Raw genomic sequence first — 18,299 nt, 5'->3', positions numbered from 1 at the left:
TCTAGTAGAGTCTTGTTCATGAGTGTGAAGCGTGCCACATTTATGAATGAGAGGCTACAAGATGATTAAGAAACTCCACTTCTTTCATTACTCTAAAGTGGTGCGATAGAGTTCAACTCTATAAGATCTCTCTCCTAATCCTTACCCGCTGGTCTACAAGACATGGCTACTCAAAGAGCTTTCGCTAGTGGAATTGAGGGAGACAATGTTGACCAAGGATCTCCTCTTCAAGCTCCTCAAGTTCCGGTCGACCCTTGGACCGATCAAGTGACTAATGCGGAGTTTAGGTTTGCTTTTCAAATATTAATTCAAGCTGGAATAAATCCACCGAAATTTTATGGGTCAAAGAATGAGGAAGATCCTCAAGACTTCATAGATAAGGTCTATAAGGTGTTGGACTTTTGTGGGAGTGACTCCGGTAGAGAGGGCGGAATTGGCCGCTTGTCAACTTAAGGGGGTTGCTCATATTTGGTTCAACCAATGGAAGAAGCAAGGCCGGTTGAAGCAGCTCCCATAGAGTCTGAAAGGTTTAAGAATGCTTTTCTTGATAGGTTCTGCCCTCTGGAAATGAGAGATGATATGTTACTTGAGTTTATTAACCTTTGGCAACGTAATATGAGTGTTAAGGAATATGCTTGGAGGTTCACTTAGTTGTCGAAATATGCTCCATCTATAGTGGACAACCCTAGGTCGAGAATGATTAAGTTTGTGTCAGGTGTGTACGATTTAGTAGTGAAAGAATGTCGTACAACTATGTTTGCCCATGATATGGATATTTCTCGTCTTATGGCTTATACCCGACAGGTTGAAAAGGAGAAACTTAAAGAAAGATCTAGGGAGAAGAAGAGGTCGACAATTTATTGTGATAATTCCTCTCAAGAAAGGTCTGATTGATATGGTCTTCCTAGGTATAGACAAAAGTTTTCTGGACAAGGTTCCTCCAAAGCTCCAAGGTTTAACCAAGAGGGGGTGTCTAACTATAAGTTTCAAGGAAGTGGTAGTGGATCCCTATTCCCTACTTGTGCTAGGTGTGGAAAGAGACACGAGGGTAAGTGCCTAGCCAGCACGAATGGTTACTTTGGTTATGGTAAAAGTGGTCACAAAATGAGGGATTGCCATATGCTTACGACTAGAGGAAGAGAGGGCAAACAAGCTTCTCCTAGTGGTTCGGGTACTAGTGCTCCCAAGCAAGATAAATTCTACGCTCTTCAGACTCATAGTGAACAAGAGGGTTCTCCTAATGTGGTTACCGGTATGTTAAAAGTTTTTCAACTTGATGTGTATTCTTTTATTGATCCTGATGCTACTTTGTCATTTGTGACGCCATATGTGGCTATGTGCCTCCGGATGGGTTGTTAGAACCTTTTTTTCTGTCTCTACTCCTATTGGTGATTCTATTGTGGCTAAGAGGGTTTATAGAAAGTGTCCTGTTTCCTTATCCCATAGAGTTACTCTTGTTGACTTGGTAGAACTTGATATGTTAGACTTTGATGTTATCCTTGGTATGGATTGACTGCACTCTTATTATGCTTCTATTGATTGTAGAACTTGTGTAGTCAAGTTCAGTTCCCAATTGAGCCTATCCTAGAGTGGCAAGGAGGAAATTCTATGCCAAAGGGTCAGTTTGTCTCTTGTCTTAAAGCTAGAAAGATGATTTCTAAGGGTTGCATTTAACATTTTGTTAGGGTGAGGGATGTAGATTCCGAAATTCCTACTCTTGAGTCGGTCCCCGTTCTTAATGAGTTTCTGGAAGTGTTCCTCGATGATTTACCTTGTATTTCTCCTGAGAGGGAAATAGACATCGGTATTGACATTCTCCCAGATACACAACCTATTTCAATTCCTCCTTATAGAATCGCCCCGACTGAGTTAAAAGAGTTGAAAGAACAATTGAAGGATTTATTGGATAAGGGTTTCATCCGACCGAGTATCTCTCCATGGGGTTGTCACAACTCGAGCCTACAACCCAGAAGTGACATGGCGTACAAGACTCCGAAAAGCCTCATAGCATTCATGAACATAAGAGCATAGCAAAATAGTGCGGAATTTAAAACTTTTCTTTACAATCGAAGTCATTTTTCATAAAACCCTTCACATTCTATCATCATCATTCATGAGTGTTAATTGAAAATAAGCTTTCAATAATAACACAATTGCATTCTAAATATGATCATAATACTTTCATTATAACCACATGCATATACTTCATATCATAATCATACATAAATCCTTCATGAAATTGCCCTCCAAGGCTATGAATCAATCTAAACCCAAACATCTAGAGTAATGCATTAGATAAGGGAAATAACATGATTCAATAACTAATTCCATATAGACATAAACAATTCAACATACTTTCATAATCAATCAATTCCCAATCACAATTCACAACTTAAGATTTTGGGGAAAACATGGGTTCATAGGAGAAATTCACTATAATTCATCATTAATTCAACAATCCATTCACAATTCATCATATATAAACCTTTGAAAACGTTTTGGAATTGAACCCATGCTTAGAATGAAAATCCTAACTTTTTGGAGGATTTTGAAAACTTGAAATCATCTTTGAAGGGGATCCTTGAATGAAACTTAATCAAGGATGAAGAGTACCATACCTTAATGGAGTTTTTCATGAAATTTGAGAAGAAACACTTTGAATCTTCAAGCCCTAGTCCCCAGTTCTTCTTCTTCTTCTTTGGGAACTTCTAGAGAGAGAATTTTTGAGAGGAAAAACTCTTTTGATTTGATTTGAGTTTTGGAGAATAAAGGAGTAAATGAAGTGTTTTATGACTTAAAAATATTTATATAAGTGATATAAAAAATTAAAAACGACCCCATTAATTAACTAATAGATTTGGAAATTACCAAATGACCCTGAACTTAGGCAACTCGTCCCAGGGACCATGGCGACTTTGACGGCTCATCAAGGGCACCACGGCTCGTGGTGGTGCCCGTGGTCCCTTGGCCAGTGGCCCTTCTGAACTTGCAATCCTTCATGAGCCTAAGGCAGGACCACGAGACCTCCCACGATCTGTGGTCAAGACCATGAGTCGTGGTGGAGGTCATGGCTCCTAGGCAATAGCTATGGCTTGGGGCCTTGGCCTCCATAATGCCAAGGCAAGACCACGAGACCTCCCACGATCCGTGTTCAAGACTACGAGTCGTGGTTACTAGGCAGTGGCTAGGCTTCAAGGCCTTGCTTCCCACATGCCTAAGGGACCTTCACGAACCGTGGTCAAGACTGTGAAGGTGGTCGTGGTCCTTGGGTAGTGTTTGGCCAAGCTTGGGGTATCCTTGGCCTTTGGCTTAGGCTTGCCCCTTTGGCTTGGCACTTGAACTTGTAACCCTAAACCAACCCTTAGAAAATCTTCTAAACTACAAGGGTCTAGCACGTACCCTGATGTGTAACCACTAAACCCCTTAACCCTTGACATTAACCCTCATGTTTAGGCTCTAGTTTCACCTACTAGATTTTCGGGTCATTGCAGGAGTGTTCCAATTTTGTTTGTTAGAAAGAAGGATGGCTCTCTTCGATTGTGTATTGACTATCGTCAGTTGAACAAGGTGACCATTAATAATAAGTATCGTCTTGCAAGGATAGATGATTTGTTTGACCAAATTTAAGGGGCAAGCTACTTCTCTAAGATTGACCTTAGGTTTGGTCATCACCACTTGAGGGTGAGAGATGATGATATTCCAAAGACGACTTTTAGAATCCAGTATGGTCATTATGAGTTCTTGGTAATGTCGTTTGAGTTGACTAATGCTCCGGCGACGTTTATAGATTTGATGAATAAGGTATTTAGACAATACCTTGATATGTTTATAATTGTGTTTATTGATGATATTTTGATCTATTCGAGAAGTAAAAATGAGCATATTGACCATATGAGGATTGTGTTGCAAATTCTTAAGGACCAATAACTCTATGCAAAGTTTAGCAAATGTGAATTTTGGCTAAGGTCTGTAGCTTTTCTTGGTCATATTGTGTCAATCAATGGAATTGAGGTAGATCCTATTAACATAGATGCAGTCAATAGTTGACCTAGACCTCTAACTCCTTTAGATAGTAGAAGCTTCTTGGGTTTGGTCAGTTACTATAGAAGGTTTGTTGAGGAGTTTTCTTCCATTGCTTCTCCTTTGACGGCTTTGACTAAAAAGAAGGCTAAGTTTGTGTTGTCTCAAGCTTGTGAGGAAAGTTTCCAAGCGTTGAAAGATAGAATTACTTTTGCTCTAGTATTTACCTTACCGAAAGGTATAAATGGTTTTGTGGTGTATTGTGATCTCTCTAGAGTTGGGTTGGGATGTGTGCTTATGCAAAATGGTAAAGTGATTGCCTATGCTTCAACGCAACTTAAGACCCATGAGAAGAATTATATTACCCATGACCTTGAGTTAGCGGCGGTTATTTTTGCCTTAAAGATATGGAGGCATTATTTGTATAGGGTTCATGTTGATGTTTTCACCGATCATAAGATTTTACAATATGTGTTTAGTCAAAGGACTCGTATCTCCGCCAAAGAAGATGGCTAGAATTATTGAAGATTTTGAGATGAGTGTTCTTTATTACCCCGATAGAGGTAATGAGGTAGCGGATGCTCTTAGTCGATTGTCTATGGGTAGTGTAGCTCAAATAGATGAAGAAAAGAAAGAGTTAGTTCAAGATGTTCATAGGTTGGCCCGATTCGATGTTCAATTAGTGGACTCCACCAAAGGTGGTGTCATGGTTCATAATGGGTACGAATTGTCTTTTGTGATGGATGTGAAAGCCAAGAAAGGTCTTGATCCAACTTTGGTAGAATTGAAAGAAGCGGTACTTAAGAAATACGTTGAGGCTTTCTCCCAAGGGGGAGATGGTGTGCTTAGATATCAAAGTCAATTATGTGTTTCCAATGTGGATGATTTTGAGACGTGTTGGTAAGGTTGCTTATGAGTGGGATTTGCCAAATGAGTTAGAATCGGTGCATTTGATTTTCCATGTCTCTATGCTTAAGAAGTGTGTTGAAGATCCGACATCCATAGTTCCCTTAGAAGGGTTGGGAGTTGATGAAAGCCTTTCTTATGAGGAAGTTCCAGTTGAGATTTTTGACCGGCAAGTTAAGAAGTTGAGAAAGAAGAAAGTTGCTTCCTTGAAAGTGTTAAGGAGGAATCATTTAATTGAGGGTGCTACTTGGGAGGCCAAGGCCGATATGATGTCCCGATATCCTCATTCTTTTTCCTTCTACTCCTCCTCTAGCTTGAGATAAAGAGTTCCTCTTGGTTTGTTGTATGTTTTGGGAGTCATGTGTGTTTTATGTGTTTCCATGATTTCCCTTATGTTATGCATGTTCATGAAAAAGTTAGAGTTTTGAAAGAAATGACTTATATGATTTATTTTCCTCATGTTATTGTGCATTGAGTACTAGTTGCCTATAGACTTAATGAGATGAATTGATGAACATGTTTTAGATATGCATTTTTGAGAGTGAATTGCATATGAGCTCCATGAGATTGTGTAAAACATACTTTTAGCTTGGAGAAGGTAGTTCCTCCTTGAACATGAGAAATTTTGGAATTTCATGCATATTGAATTGCTAGATGTAGTTCCTACTTCCTTATAATGCATATGAGTATGTTTAGCTTGGGGTTGATGTTTCCTCCTTGTTTATGTGCATTGCATGCATAATAGGCTAATAGAGTTAGTTTCACCCCTCTTTTGATGTTTCGAGAACATCCAAGCTTGGAGTCGATAGTTCCTCCTTGGTTGAATGCATTGCATTGTAGGTTGGGTTGTTAGTTCCTCTCCTACACTTTTAGAACCAGTTTAAATCTCATTCGAGGATGAATGGCCCCAAAGGGGAGATATTGTACCATCCCGGATTCGAAAGAGGGAAGATTAGCAAAATTCAGAACTTGTAGGTTCCATCTACGCATGTTAGCTACGGCCTATGGGTTGAACCAAGGATCGTAGGTAGGTCCATGGAAGGATCCACCAAAAGTTGTCTAGGCTAAGGACCACGACTGGACCTTCGGACCATAGGTGGGTCCACGGTCCGTTGTCCAGGGGCCGTAGGTCCAGGCAAAACTCTCTGACCGCCAACCACGAGTGTGCAGGACGGACCTTGGTCCACCCACGGTCCGTCGGTGATGGGTCGTGGTTCACTGCTGACAGTTAATTTTTAGGGGTAGTTGGGTCTTTTCCTAATTAATTAGTTACTATACTACATTGTTTTGCCTAAGTTTAGAACCCCTATATAAGTCTTTTACCCCCAAATTCATTCCATTTAATTCATTTTTCCAAAATCACAAAAAGAAAACCAAAACTCCTCTCAAATATTCTCTTTCAAGAAACTTGAAGAAGAAGAAGATTCAACCTAGGGTTTCAAGCTAAGGTTCCAATTTCTCCATTAAAGGCTAGCATTTGGATTTAAGGTATGATAGTTTTCATCCATGGATTCCTTCCATCCATGGAGTTCCCTCAAAATCTCCAATTTCAAAAAGGTAGAAATTCCCAATTGTTAGGGTTTTCTTCAATTACCATGGGTTACTTTAAAACTTGATTTAAATGATTAAATTGTGTTATATTAAGCATGAATTAATGAATTCCTATGGTTTTTATGATGTCCCATTGAACCCATGTAATTCCCATAATTCTTAATTATGAAGATATGATGTGTCTCTTTGTTGATGAAAGATGAATTTTATGAATTAATGCATGAAGTAATAAAATCACATGAAATTTTGATGAAATCCCTATCTAATGCTTGAATTCTAGATGTGGTGATTGAAAGTAGATTTGAGCCTTGAAAGGAAAAGTATGAGATTATGCATGTCTTTATGAAATCTATATAAATTCTTTAAGGATGCTTTGAGAGTAAAGTATCAATGATTATGATGTTGTTGTTGTGTTGTTGAAAGGACCTTCTCACAAACACATAATTAACATGATGTGAAAGGTTTTCTCACATAATGAAGATTCTAAGTTTGAAAGGCTTTTCTCACCTAATTGAATCTAAAGATGAAAAGTGATCATGGATGGTGAAAGGTTTTTCTCACGCATGGTCTAAAAAGCTCTCCTAATGAACTAACTTGATTGGTTGTCCAAGGACATCTTTCCACGAGACATGAGTTAAGTTAAGACATAATAACTACTCTGTGGGATTTATGCTTAGCACCGAGTGGATATTGAATATGAGATGAAAGCTCTCACTTAGTAGAGTCCGAGCTTCCAAAACGGAAACTCTCACGTAGTTGATTAACGTTTCAAGCACACCTCATCCAATTCTAGGTGCTAACGATCGTTAAGCAGTATAAAACCCGACGAATAGTTGAGGTCGAATCCACAGGAAACGGTGCGTGTTCAAATTTAGTTATGAGGTACAAATGTGATCTAAACAACTATATGAATGGAAATTATCAAAAAAGACAGATAAACAAGTCTAAAGGAATGACAATGAATGTCAGATTTGGGGGGGTTTTGGTTTGCTATTATCAGCTACAACGCAATCAAACAACAATTAAACAACAATAAAGAAAGGAATTCTCGGGTTGTGATCGATTATAGGCAAATTTCTCTATATGGGTAATTGAAACTACTAATAAATAGCTAAGTATCAGTGGGTAGGCTGGAGTATGATTGAAATAGTTTTCTCTTGAACAACTATCATGTTTCAAGCGATTTCTCTCGAACATCAACAAGCTTATCAAATAAGAATAACCCATAACCTTAATACATCCTCTCTTTTGAGCAAGATGGGTAGGATTAGGTTTAGGATTCACTCTCTCGAACTAGACCCATATCAACCGAATACCTACAAACCATTAATCAAAAGCTTTGGTTCAAGAACCTCTCCCTCAAGCAAGCTAATAACTCAAAATTAGAACTGCATTTGCAACTATAATTCATATATTAAAATACAGCTAATGATTAAAGCCACTTAAATATAGTATTTAAATTAGTAATTAACAATATCCATAAGCTAATTAAACCAATAATCACATAATAACACCCCAAGAATTGCGGTTTTAGCCACACATCATAAAAATAGGGAAACGATTACCAAATACATTCGCCATGATCTGGGTAAATGCTCCCAAGTCTTTACAATGGTTCAAATTGAAGATATTTAGAAACCCACTTGCAAATCCTCAAAATTGAGCCTCAAAAAGCTTCAAAGTCTACAATGGAACTCTAAAACTCAAAAGAAAAACTCTTCTCAAAGATAGCAAGATACTCAATTTACAGTTCAAAATCCAATTTATAGTTTCCCAAAATATGGCCTGAAAGGCCATTAGACGAGGTAAGTCGGGCTCGCCGAATGGATCGGCGATCCGCTAATTGTTCTATTCCATCGCCACTTTCCATTGTCCTTCTGCATCTCAGGTCCTGTATTTTTGGGTGATCCATTTTGTCATCACGGAACCGATCGACGATTCACCGACTGCCTATTCCTGTCGCTGACTTGGTTTATTCCCTTAGCTCGCTAGCACACTGGAACTTTAGGCGGGCTGAAGAGCCACTCGGCGAGTTACCGAGTGATCTTGGCGATCTCCAGGATCGCCTGTCTTAACTTCTTCCGCTTGTTATGCTCCTTTTTGCCTGTTAGTGTCCTTAACTTGCTCCTTAGATCACATACCTGAAAATCAAGGCTTTAATATCAGTTTATAGCATAAATTAGGCATTTGAGGACACTAAAACTATCAAAACAAAGCCCTTAAATGAGTCCAAATCTTGGACTCATCAACACCCCCAACTTATACTTTTGGTTTTCCTCAAGTAAAACTCAAGATCAACAGTTCAATAAGGATGTCTGAAGTAGTGCTGCATAAGACTCAACTTGAATGCACATAAAGTTGAAACTAAACATACAATGTCCAATTGTGCACTCAAAGATTCAAATTGTGACTCACCATTATCAAAGATGCTCAAGTTCACTATACTTGATTCAAATGCAAGTTCGAGCTCAACAAAGTTACTCAAATGCCTCACAACAAAGATGATTCCATATTCACTCAAAATTCTTTAACAATTTAAAGTCTCGAAATCACATGCAACTCTCACACTCACAAAGATGAACACATGAATGACCCCACCCATAGGTTTACCCTTATTTTCCAATCAACATTTGTTTTAGCTAACTCAAAATCACAAAGGTCTTTTCAAGGTTTGTAAGGGGGCTTAGTGTAAAGGTATGGTCATTTAGGCTTAGTGGCTTCTACCTTCATGAAGTATGGTCTGAACATCACTTTCTTTCCTTTCTTTAACATTTCAAACATGCTCATAATCCACCCCATTATTCAACTTCATACCGCATTTCTTTTGCATTTTTCACTACTTTATTTCACAACTTTTTCTATGTAACTTTGTTTGCCTCATTGTAGCCGCACATTCATTTTGTTTGATTAGGAGCACTATTCAAGTCATCGATATTGACCATAACTAACTCTCAAATTTGCACAAGAATAGCCACAATCACACATAAAAGAGGTGGAAATTGTTTAAAATTAGGTTCAAGACCATTTTAATTCAAAACAATGGGCCACAAGTTAAAACATCCACAAAATAATTCCACAACCAAGATATATATCAAAACCATTAAGCTCAATATTTACAAAAATATCATCAAGATAAAACCAATATTCACAACACAACCCAAATAAAAGAGGTAGGTATGAAAATACCTCACCCCATCCAACAAAAATAAACAGTTGTCCTCAAATGCAACTAAAAATAATAGTGTATAAAAAGTAGGAGAGAGGGAGGGGAAAAATCATCCTGCCAGGCTATGCCTGGGGTGAAGTTTGCATCTCGGTAGCTCCATCTATCTGGGCATCAATGTCAAAGGTCACATCAACCTTGGCTCCACTAGAGCCTTCCATGGATATGTCCCATAGAGATGCCTGTCTAGCTATCTCGAACATGGCACCATCTAGGTCCGCCAGGTCCTCATAAATAGCTTCCTCACGCTCACCAAATTGCTCCTCATCCGTCTCGGCCTCGGACTCAGCAGCAATAACATCAGCCCTAATCTTATCTCTAATAGTAGTTGGAGGCACCTCAGCATAGGCTAGAACATCTATATTCGGGTCATCTGGGATATCCACCGTCCTAAATAGCGAATAAAATTCTATGGACTTCAGATGGTCCACATCCTTCCTCAACTCAGAAACATCAACTTTCAAAGCCATCACTGCATCAGTAGCACCCTACCCTCTCTCACAAACCTCTACTCTTGCTATGAGGGTATCAATAGCAGCCCTGAGAGGTGTCAGTGCAGAAGAAATAACTCTCTCAATCATCTTGGGAACCTCGGCCTGTAGCCGGGAAGCACGCATATCAGCAGAATGGGCCAGGTGCCCCATCTTGAGCAGCATGGCTTGGGTGATCAGAGACCTAGAGGCTGTAGTACTAGCAGAAAATCTAGGGGGTGGGGAAGCACTAAAAGAGCCAGGAATATCGGAAAGAGCGGTGCTAGAAGTATATGAAGTCCTAGATGTTGGAGTAGCCAAGACAGCCTCTGCAGGTAATGTATCGATATCAACCTTCAGGGGTGTATCCACCAGTGCTGCTTTTCTCCTATCAGCCTCCTCCCATGTGTACTTAACCTCTATGCCCCAGATGTTGGTAGAAGATGTAGGTGTAACCTCGACATCCCTCTTCTCATCACGAGGAACTCCGGCCCGACGACATAACTCTGTGATCAGTACTAGAAATGAGAGAGACGGTTGGCGCTGCTTGGCCCTAATGGTCATCTCTTGCTCGATGATTAATCTTAAATTAAGCCGCTTCCTGGCTATGATAGACCCACGGAAGACCGCCTTTGGGTGGCGGAGAATGGACTCATTCTGTGAAGGCATAATCGAGTTGCTGATGAATCCAAACCAATATTTCGCAGCTACATTAAGGTCCTTCTTCTCTATAGGCGCTCCGACCTCAATCCACCTCAGGGTGATGTAAAAAATCAGGGGGGCTAGCCAACCCTTCAGGTCATCCAGAGTCTTTGTAGTAATCATACTCTGGTACTCGTGCACAAAATTTGTACCCCTTTCAAATACAACATTGATATCATTGCTGCTGCATCTAACTTTCCTCCCCCGGACCATCACAAACTCCATTGGCCTAAAGGCACTGGCCTTTTTGTTCCCCTAAGGCACTAGGTCACTGTAGGTAGCATAGAACTCCCGGACCCATGTAGGAATGTATGGGTCACCGGGTCTGGTGAAGACCTCGAATCTGTCAAACTGGAGAGTGTCCCACACTGCTGGATGTATGTCCACTATACCATTTGATGACAATCTCTTCTCCTCCAAGATGGTCCTCCATCCCTCGACCTTTAATCGATTGAGTAATCGGGGAGGACCCTGAACTGGTGGTGCTGGAACCACCGTCTGTGCTGGAGGAGGCACTAGAACTGAAGCTGGATAGGTCACCTTTGGAATCCTAGACGGATCATGATGAGCTTTTGAGCGAAGCTTAGCTCTCCGGGGATGAAATAGCTGGCCATCCTCATGCTCATAGAGTGAAGTCTGACAATCATAATACTCTCCCTCACTAGAGTTGGACTCCGGTGTCTCAGCGATGAGCGATTTTCCCTTTCCCTTGCCTCCCTTCGGAGGTAATGTCTTCCCCTTAGCATTGGAAGCAACTGCTTCCTCATTGATGAGAACTCTCTGTGCCCGCTTTCGGGGCGTCATGCCACTATCATTCAAATTTGTTCTAGCCATTCCAGCAAACCACACAGAAAAATGTTAGAAAAAGTTCAAGAAAAATGCATAAAATTTAGTTGCAGAAAGACTTGCCGAACCGTTCGGCGAGTTGTCGAGTTACTTTGGAGAGCTAGATCAGGCTCGCCAAAAGTTCCAGCGAAAAAAGTTTCAGAACTCAAGACAGGTCGGCGATGTTCAGGGCCATTTGGTGAATCACCGACACCAATCGGCCAGCTAGAAGTGGCTCACCAAAAGTTACAATGTATTTTAGGGGTTAGGGGCGCAGAAAGGGCGATCAAGAAGGCCTTTCGGTGAGTCGCTGAGTGAACTCGGTGAGTTCAGGCATCTCGCCGAAAGTTATAGAACAAACTCTACAAAAATTGGAAATTAAGGGGGATTTGTGGGGGACTTTGGCGAACCGCCGAACCACTCGACGAGCTTGACTTAGCTCGCCAAACGGCCCAATGTGCCAATTTTCAACCCCAAATTTCAAAATCAAGCCCTCAGCCCCCCAATTCAAAATCAAATACAAACACCATTCAATTAAAGTTATACCCATACTACCTATGCCCTAGGGGTACTCAAACTTCCCTCGATTTGGCCAAAATTGGTCATTTGATGACTTTTTGCCCTTAAGAATGTCATCAAATGCTCTATCATTGGGAAAATTATGTCATTTAGCACAATTTGGAGTTACTTAGATTTCACCCCACTAGACCCAATACATTAACACCACAACCCAACAATTTAGATTCGATTTTGTAAGCAAGAACACGAAAATCGATCAATTTAATGCAATTAGGCACACATTTTAATTTAGTACAGGCAATCGAACACTTAAACACGATTATAATCAACTACCCAACACAAAGTAAAAACAAATTTATCTATTGCATTTGATTTCAACCACACAATTAAAGAACGGGGTTCGAAAAACCAATCTTAATGCCAAATTCAACAGTTGTATAGCTAGGCGGAAAAGTTCCACAATTCCGAGCAATGATTTCACAAAAAGAGTTGGTAAAAACAATAAAATATGAAATATAAAAAGTTGGGTAAGAGAGTACGAGGGTTAAAAATAGGAGAAGATGAAGAATTTTGAAATTTTAAACCGTTTGACCTTTAAAACCTTTTAGTTCGCGGCATCTTCGGTGGAGTAAGTTGTGCTCGCCGAACAACTCGGCGATGTGCCAAGTGGTATTTTACCTCACCAAGTTTTACAAGACTCCTAACAATTTAGGGTTTCAAATGGCGGTCCAAGTTAGGGCTCGCTAACTGCACTCTGGCTCGCCAAACTACCAATTTTCCAACACTTTTCACTTTTCATCCTGCACAATCAACACCCATTATTCAAAATCAAAAACTAAAGAATTAAAAACTTCGGTTGCTTCCCAAGAAGTGCCTTAGTTAATGTCGTGGCACAACACAAATACCAATTTACGGATCATTCTTCGGGTTTGCCAAGGTATCACTTGGCAGGCCACCTTTTGGCCTTGGGTTCAAATGAGAAGAAATCTGACCCATTTGGTCTCTAACAACTTGATTGACACGGAATAGGAGGTGACCGTCTGATTAAGTGTAGAGACATCCTCCTTCATCTCTTTCAACACTTTGTTTGACCCTTCAACTTAGTTGAGAATACGTGAGAGCATATCTTCTGTACAGACATTTTCAGACTCTTTGGGCTTTTGACGCTCATGGGGTGGGACGTACCTGTCCTTGTCACCCTCTCTTTCCTTCCAAGTGGCGTTATGATCACACCAATCCTTGTCACGGTCTCTCCATCCCTCATCTCGATTCCAACCCACGTTTCCACTCGGCCTTGGATAGTTTGCTCGATATCCACCTCCTTGATTAGCTAGGAAGTTCACTTCCTCATTGTAAAAAGCTTCAAAATGAGCTTCTTAAGGGTTTACTCCACCAACACCCACAACATTAACACTCTTCATACCACTGACCATTACATTTTTCGCCAATATGTCCAACTGGGTCATCATTTTGGCCATGTTTTGGTCCCTCTCTTGATCTTTTTCGATCTGCTCTTTTGTGATTCTAAAAGTGAGAGGAGAGACTTGGTCTTGACGAGTATACCATGCTCTGTTTATCTTGGTCATGCCATCAAGGAATTGAGATGCTACATCATAGGGCTGTTGCATTATACCTCTGGGAACAGGTTGATCAGAAACTCCTTTGTTCATCGAGTCTAGGCTCCTATAGAAGTACTGCTGTAATATATGATTTGGCAGCCCTTGGGTTGGATATTGAAGTACCAACTTCTTAAACCTCAGCCACGTCTCATGGATAGGTTCACCTTCCAATCGTTTGAAACCTTGGATACCATCCCTAAGTGTCATCATCTTTGACGGGGGAAAGAATCACACATTGAATGTTGTGTAAAGCGCATCCCAAAAGGTGATGTAATCCCTCGACAACTCAGCTAACCATTTGCTAGCTTCACCTATTAAGGAGAAAGGAAACAACCTGAGACAGACTGATTCTTGTGACACGTTCTTGAATGAGAACGGACCAAAAACGTCCACGAAGTTTCCAACTCGATATTCTCTTCTAAGTATATAGATTCATTCCATTTCTTCACTTTTTCCTTATAAAGAGCTGAACTTTCATACACTCCTAAATTCATCCATTTCGTTTAGCTGATCTACTCTCCCTTTCGAAGCATTGGCCCAATCCAGGATTAATTATTTAGTGCCCAAAGTGCTTTGTGTTCAAGTTCAATTGGTAAGTGACAAGACTTCTCAAAATCCAGCTGATATGGGGACATGCCAATTGGTGTTTTGTACGTGGTGCGATACGTCCAAAGAGCATCATCTAACTTTTGAGACCAGTCAGTTCTATTTGTATTCACTGTCTTAGCTAAGATACTCTTAATCTCCTGATTTGAAACTTCAACTTGGCCACTTGTTTGGGGATGATAAGGTGTTTACACTTTGTGTTTCACTCCATATTTACTCAATGCTGATGCAAACAACTGGTTGCAAAAATGTGAACCTCCATCACTTATGATAGCCCGAGGGGTGCCAAATCCTGCAAAGATGTAGCCCTTTAGAAATTGGACAACACTCTTCCCTTTATTGTTAGGTAGTGCTACCACCTCCACCCATTTATAAACATAGTCCACAACCACCAAAATATACTTGTTAGCAAACGAGCTCACAAATGAACCCATAAAATCTATTCCCCAAACATCGAATAACTCAACCTCCCGAATGGCTGAAGAGGCAACTCATGCCTTCTTGACACTCCTCCTTGTTTTTGGCATTGCATGCATTTCTTGACATATTCATGGGCATCTTTGTAGAGGGATGGCCACTAATAACCAATTTGAAGAATTTTAGCGGCTGTTCGAACAGCGCTATGATGACCACCAACTGGCGAAGCATGACAAACATTTAGAATTTCATTAGCTTCATCCTCAGACACACATCGCCGAATAATATGGTCTTCACATTCTCTGAATAGATATGGTTCATCCCAAGAATATCTTTTGACATCAAACAAGAATCGCTTTTGTTGATTGAAGTTCAGATCCTCTAGTATTAGCCCGCATACCACATAGTTAGAAAAATCGGCATAAAAGGAATGATCACAAGTGTGGCCGTGAATACCTTCTCGTCTGGGAATGAGTCATTTTTGTCTAACTCAAGCTCATCTTTCTCTTTTTCCTCTAACCTAGATAGGTGATCAGCCATCTTCACAACCTCTTCTATCCTTGACTTTAAAGCTAAATTCTTGCAATAGAAATACCCATCTAGTCAACCGTTGTTTAGCATCTTTCTTCGCAATTAAGTACCACAGGGCTGCATGATCTATGTGAATTACCACTTTGGTGCCTAGCATGTATGCCCGAAATTTCTCAAATGCATATACCACTGCAAGTAACTCTTGCTCCGTAATGGTGTAGTTACGTTGAGCCCCATTCAATGTTTTGCTTGCATAAAAGATTGGATGAAATGGTTTGTTTCACTTTTGTCCTAAGAAAACCCCAATGCAGTCCCACTTGCATCGAACATCACTTCAAATGGTTTCGACCAATCTGGGCTAATAATCACCGGGCTAGAGATTAATTTCTCTTTAAAAAATTTAAAGGCTTCCATACATGCATCGTCAAAGTCAAATTTACCCTCCTTCAACAACTTGTATAATGGGAGTGCAATTTTTTAGAAGTCTTTGGTAGAATCCGGCATGCCCCAAGAAACTCCAAATGCCTTTTACCGAAATTGGTGGTGGTAGCTTCTCAATTACCTCAATCTTTTCCTTGTCAACCTCCAGCCGCTTTTGAGATACTTTGTGACCCAAAATATACCTTCTTTAACCATGAAGTGACATTTCTCCCAATTTAAGACTAGATTGGTTTCCACACATCTTTGAAGAGCTTGCCCAAGGTGTGCGAAACATGTTTCTAAAGAATTGCCCACAACTGAGAAGTTATGAAGACTTCTATTGAATCCTTTACCATGTGAACAAAAATAGACAACATGCAACATAGAGATGTCACCAGAGCATTACACAATCCGAACGACATCATTTTGAAAGCTAAAGTACCATAGGGGTAAGTGAAAGTGGTTTTCTCTTGATTCTCCGATGAAATAGAGATTTGATTAGGAATAACCATCCAAAAAGCAATACCATCCACGCTCCGAAAATCGATCGAGCATTTGGTCCATGAAGGGCATGGTAAAGTGATTTTTTTCTGTCCATGAATTTAGCTTTAGATAATCCATGCATACCCTCCATCCAGTTACAGGTCTCATAGAAACAAGTTCCCCTTTCTCATTTGGGACTACCGTGATACAACCCTTTTTGGGTACACATTGTACCGGACTAATCCATTTTCTATCCGTGATGGGGTAGATCACACCTGCATACAGCCATTTTATTATCTCCTTTTTCACCACCTCTTGCATCGATGGGTTCAATCTCCTTTGATGTTCGACACTCGACTTGCACTCACTATCAAGTTAAATCTTGTGAGTGAAAATGTCGGGTGGAATGCCCACAATGTTAGTGATAGTCAACCTAATAGCTTTGATGTACCTTCTCAACACCTTAAGAAGCAATTTTACTTTCCATTCAAGGAAATCAATTGCAATGATTACGGGTAAGGTGTCATTTGCCCCCAAAAATGCATATCGAAGATGAGCGGGTAGCACTTTAAATTCAAGCTTTGGTGGTTCCTCCGTTAATGGTTTGGCTGGAGGATTTTCTTGATTCTTTAGATCGATATCTAGCTACAATGGGTTCCTTGAGTATTCTCCTACTCCTGAAAGAGCGGCTACCACTTCATTATAACCTTGAACTTCGATCAAATCATAGTTTGCAAGAACAACCTCAAGAGGTTCACTCATAAACATCAAATGGCTCACACTAGCCACCGTTTTATCAATTACATCATCTATCGAAACCACATGAATATCACTCGGGTGTTTCATTGACTTGCACACATTAAAGGTGACCTCATCTTCATTTACCCGGAACTTCAGTTCTCTGCTTTCAACATCCACTAGCGCTCTCTCGGTTGCTAAAAATGGTCTTCCCAGAATAATGGGAATTTCACCATCGATCTCACAATCTAGAATAGCAAAATCAGCCGGAAAGATGAATCGATCAACCTTCACCAATATATTATCGTGTATCCCAACGGGGTGTTTGATTGACTGGTCCGCCATAAGAAGTCGCATTGTTGTGGATTTTGGTTCGCCCAGCCCAAGTTGCTTATAGTATGCATAGGGCATTAGATTTATACTTGCCCCCAAATCACATAGAGCTTTAGCAAATTGAAGCATACCGATAGTGAATGGAATGGTGAATGCTCCCTGCTCTTCCTTATTTATAATCATCTCACTAGTAATAATGGCACTACAATTGTCTGAAAATCCATGCTTCTTTTCTTGGTGACCAACTCCTTCATGAATTTGGCATAACCCAACATCTCCAACAATGCTTCCACTAATGGTAGATTTATAAAGAGTGTCTTGAACACAGATAGGAACTTCTTGAACTTCTCATCCTCATTTTTCTTCTTGAGACGATGAGGAAATGGGGGAGCTATTTTGGGAAGAGGTTGCAGTACTTTGGGATTGAAGTAGCCTTTTCTTTAGCTCTTCGCAAATTTTCATCGTGGCTTTGCTTATGACTCTTTGGTGCTTGAATGTGATTCTATTCTTCATGAGCTTGTACCTCATCATTACCCTTCATAGTACCAACCACTACCTTTCCACTTCGAGTCACCACAGTCAAATTTTTGTCATTATCAGCCCTCAATGTTGTTGTGTATACAACTTCACCTTTTTCATTTTCTTTGGGTTCCAATTGTGCTGAATGTTGACTTAACCGACCCTCAAGTTGCTTGATTGCTTCAGCGTGAGAATTAACTCTATTATTCAATGACGAGAAGTAATCTTTTATCTCTTTTAGTAGATCATATGAACCCTCAACTTTGTCTAAGATGCGAGACAACAAATCATCCACTCGTAGACTACTTGAACTACCCTTTGATTTTGGGCTATCAATAAATTGTGTGTGGTCCTCTTCATGATTATATTTTCTTCTCCAATGATCATTTTGTTTGGCCTATTCTTGATAGTGTCGCC

The 18,299-nt window shown here is 40.2% G+C and overlaps 1 protein-coding gene across 1 annotated transcript; it reads right to left on the bottom strand.

Annotated features, from left to right (window-relative positions):
* Positions 1 to 16,937: 16,937 nt before the first annotated feature.
* LOC125869734 (uncharacterized) lies at positions 16,938 to 17,546 on the bottom strand. Its single transcript, XM_049550177.1, has one exon. It carries the CDS (start codon positions 17,544 to 17,546, stop codon positions 16,938 to 16,940), a length of 609 nt encoding a protein of 202 aa, XP_049406134.1.
* Positions 17,547 to 18,299: the final 753 nt, after the last annotated feature.

Source organism: Solanum stenotomum, chromosome 7 (genome assembly GCF_019186545.1).
Source record: "Solanum stenotomum isolate F172 chromosome 7, ASM1918654v1, whole genome shotgun sequence".
Taxonomy (NCBI): Eukaryota; Viridiplantae; Streptophyta; class Magnoliopsida; order Solanales; family Solanaceae; genus Solanum; species Solanum stenotomum.
The sequence above is the reverse complement of the archived record's forward strand: the minus strand, read 5'-3'. Positions and strand labels throughout refer to the sequence as shown.

Bases quoted from the DNA above. Each gene is read 5' to 3' on its own strand.
- LOC125869734 (XM_049550177.1), bottom strand. From the start codon at position 17,546: ATGATTATAAATAAGGAAGAGCAGGGAGCATTCACCATTCCATTCACT.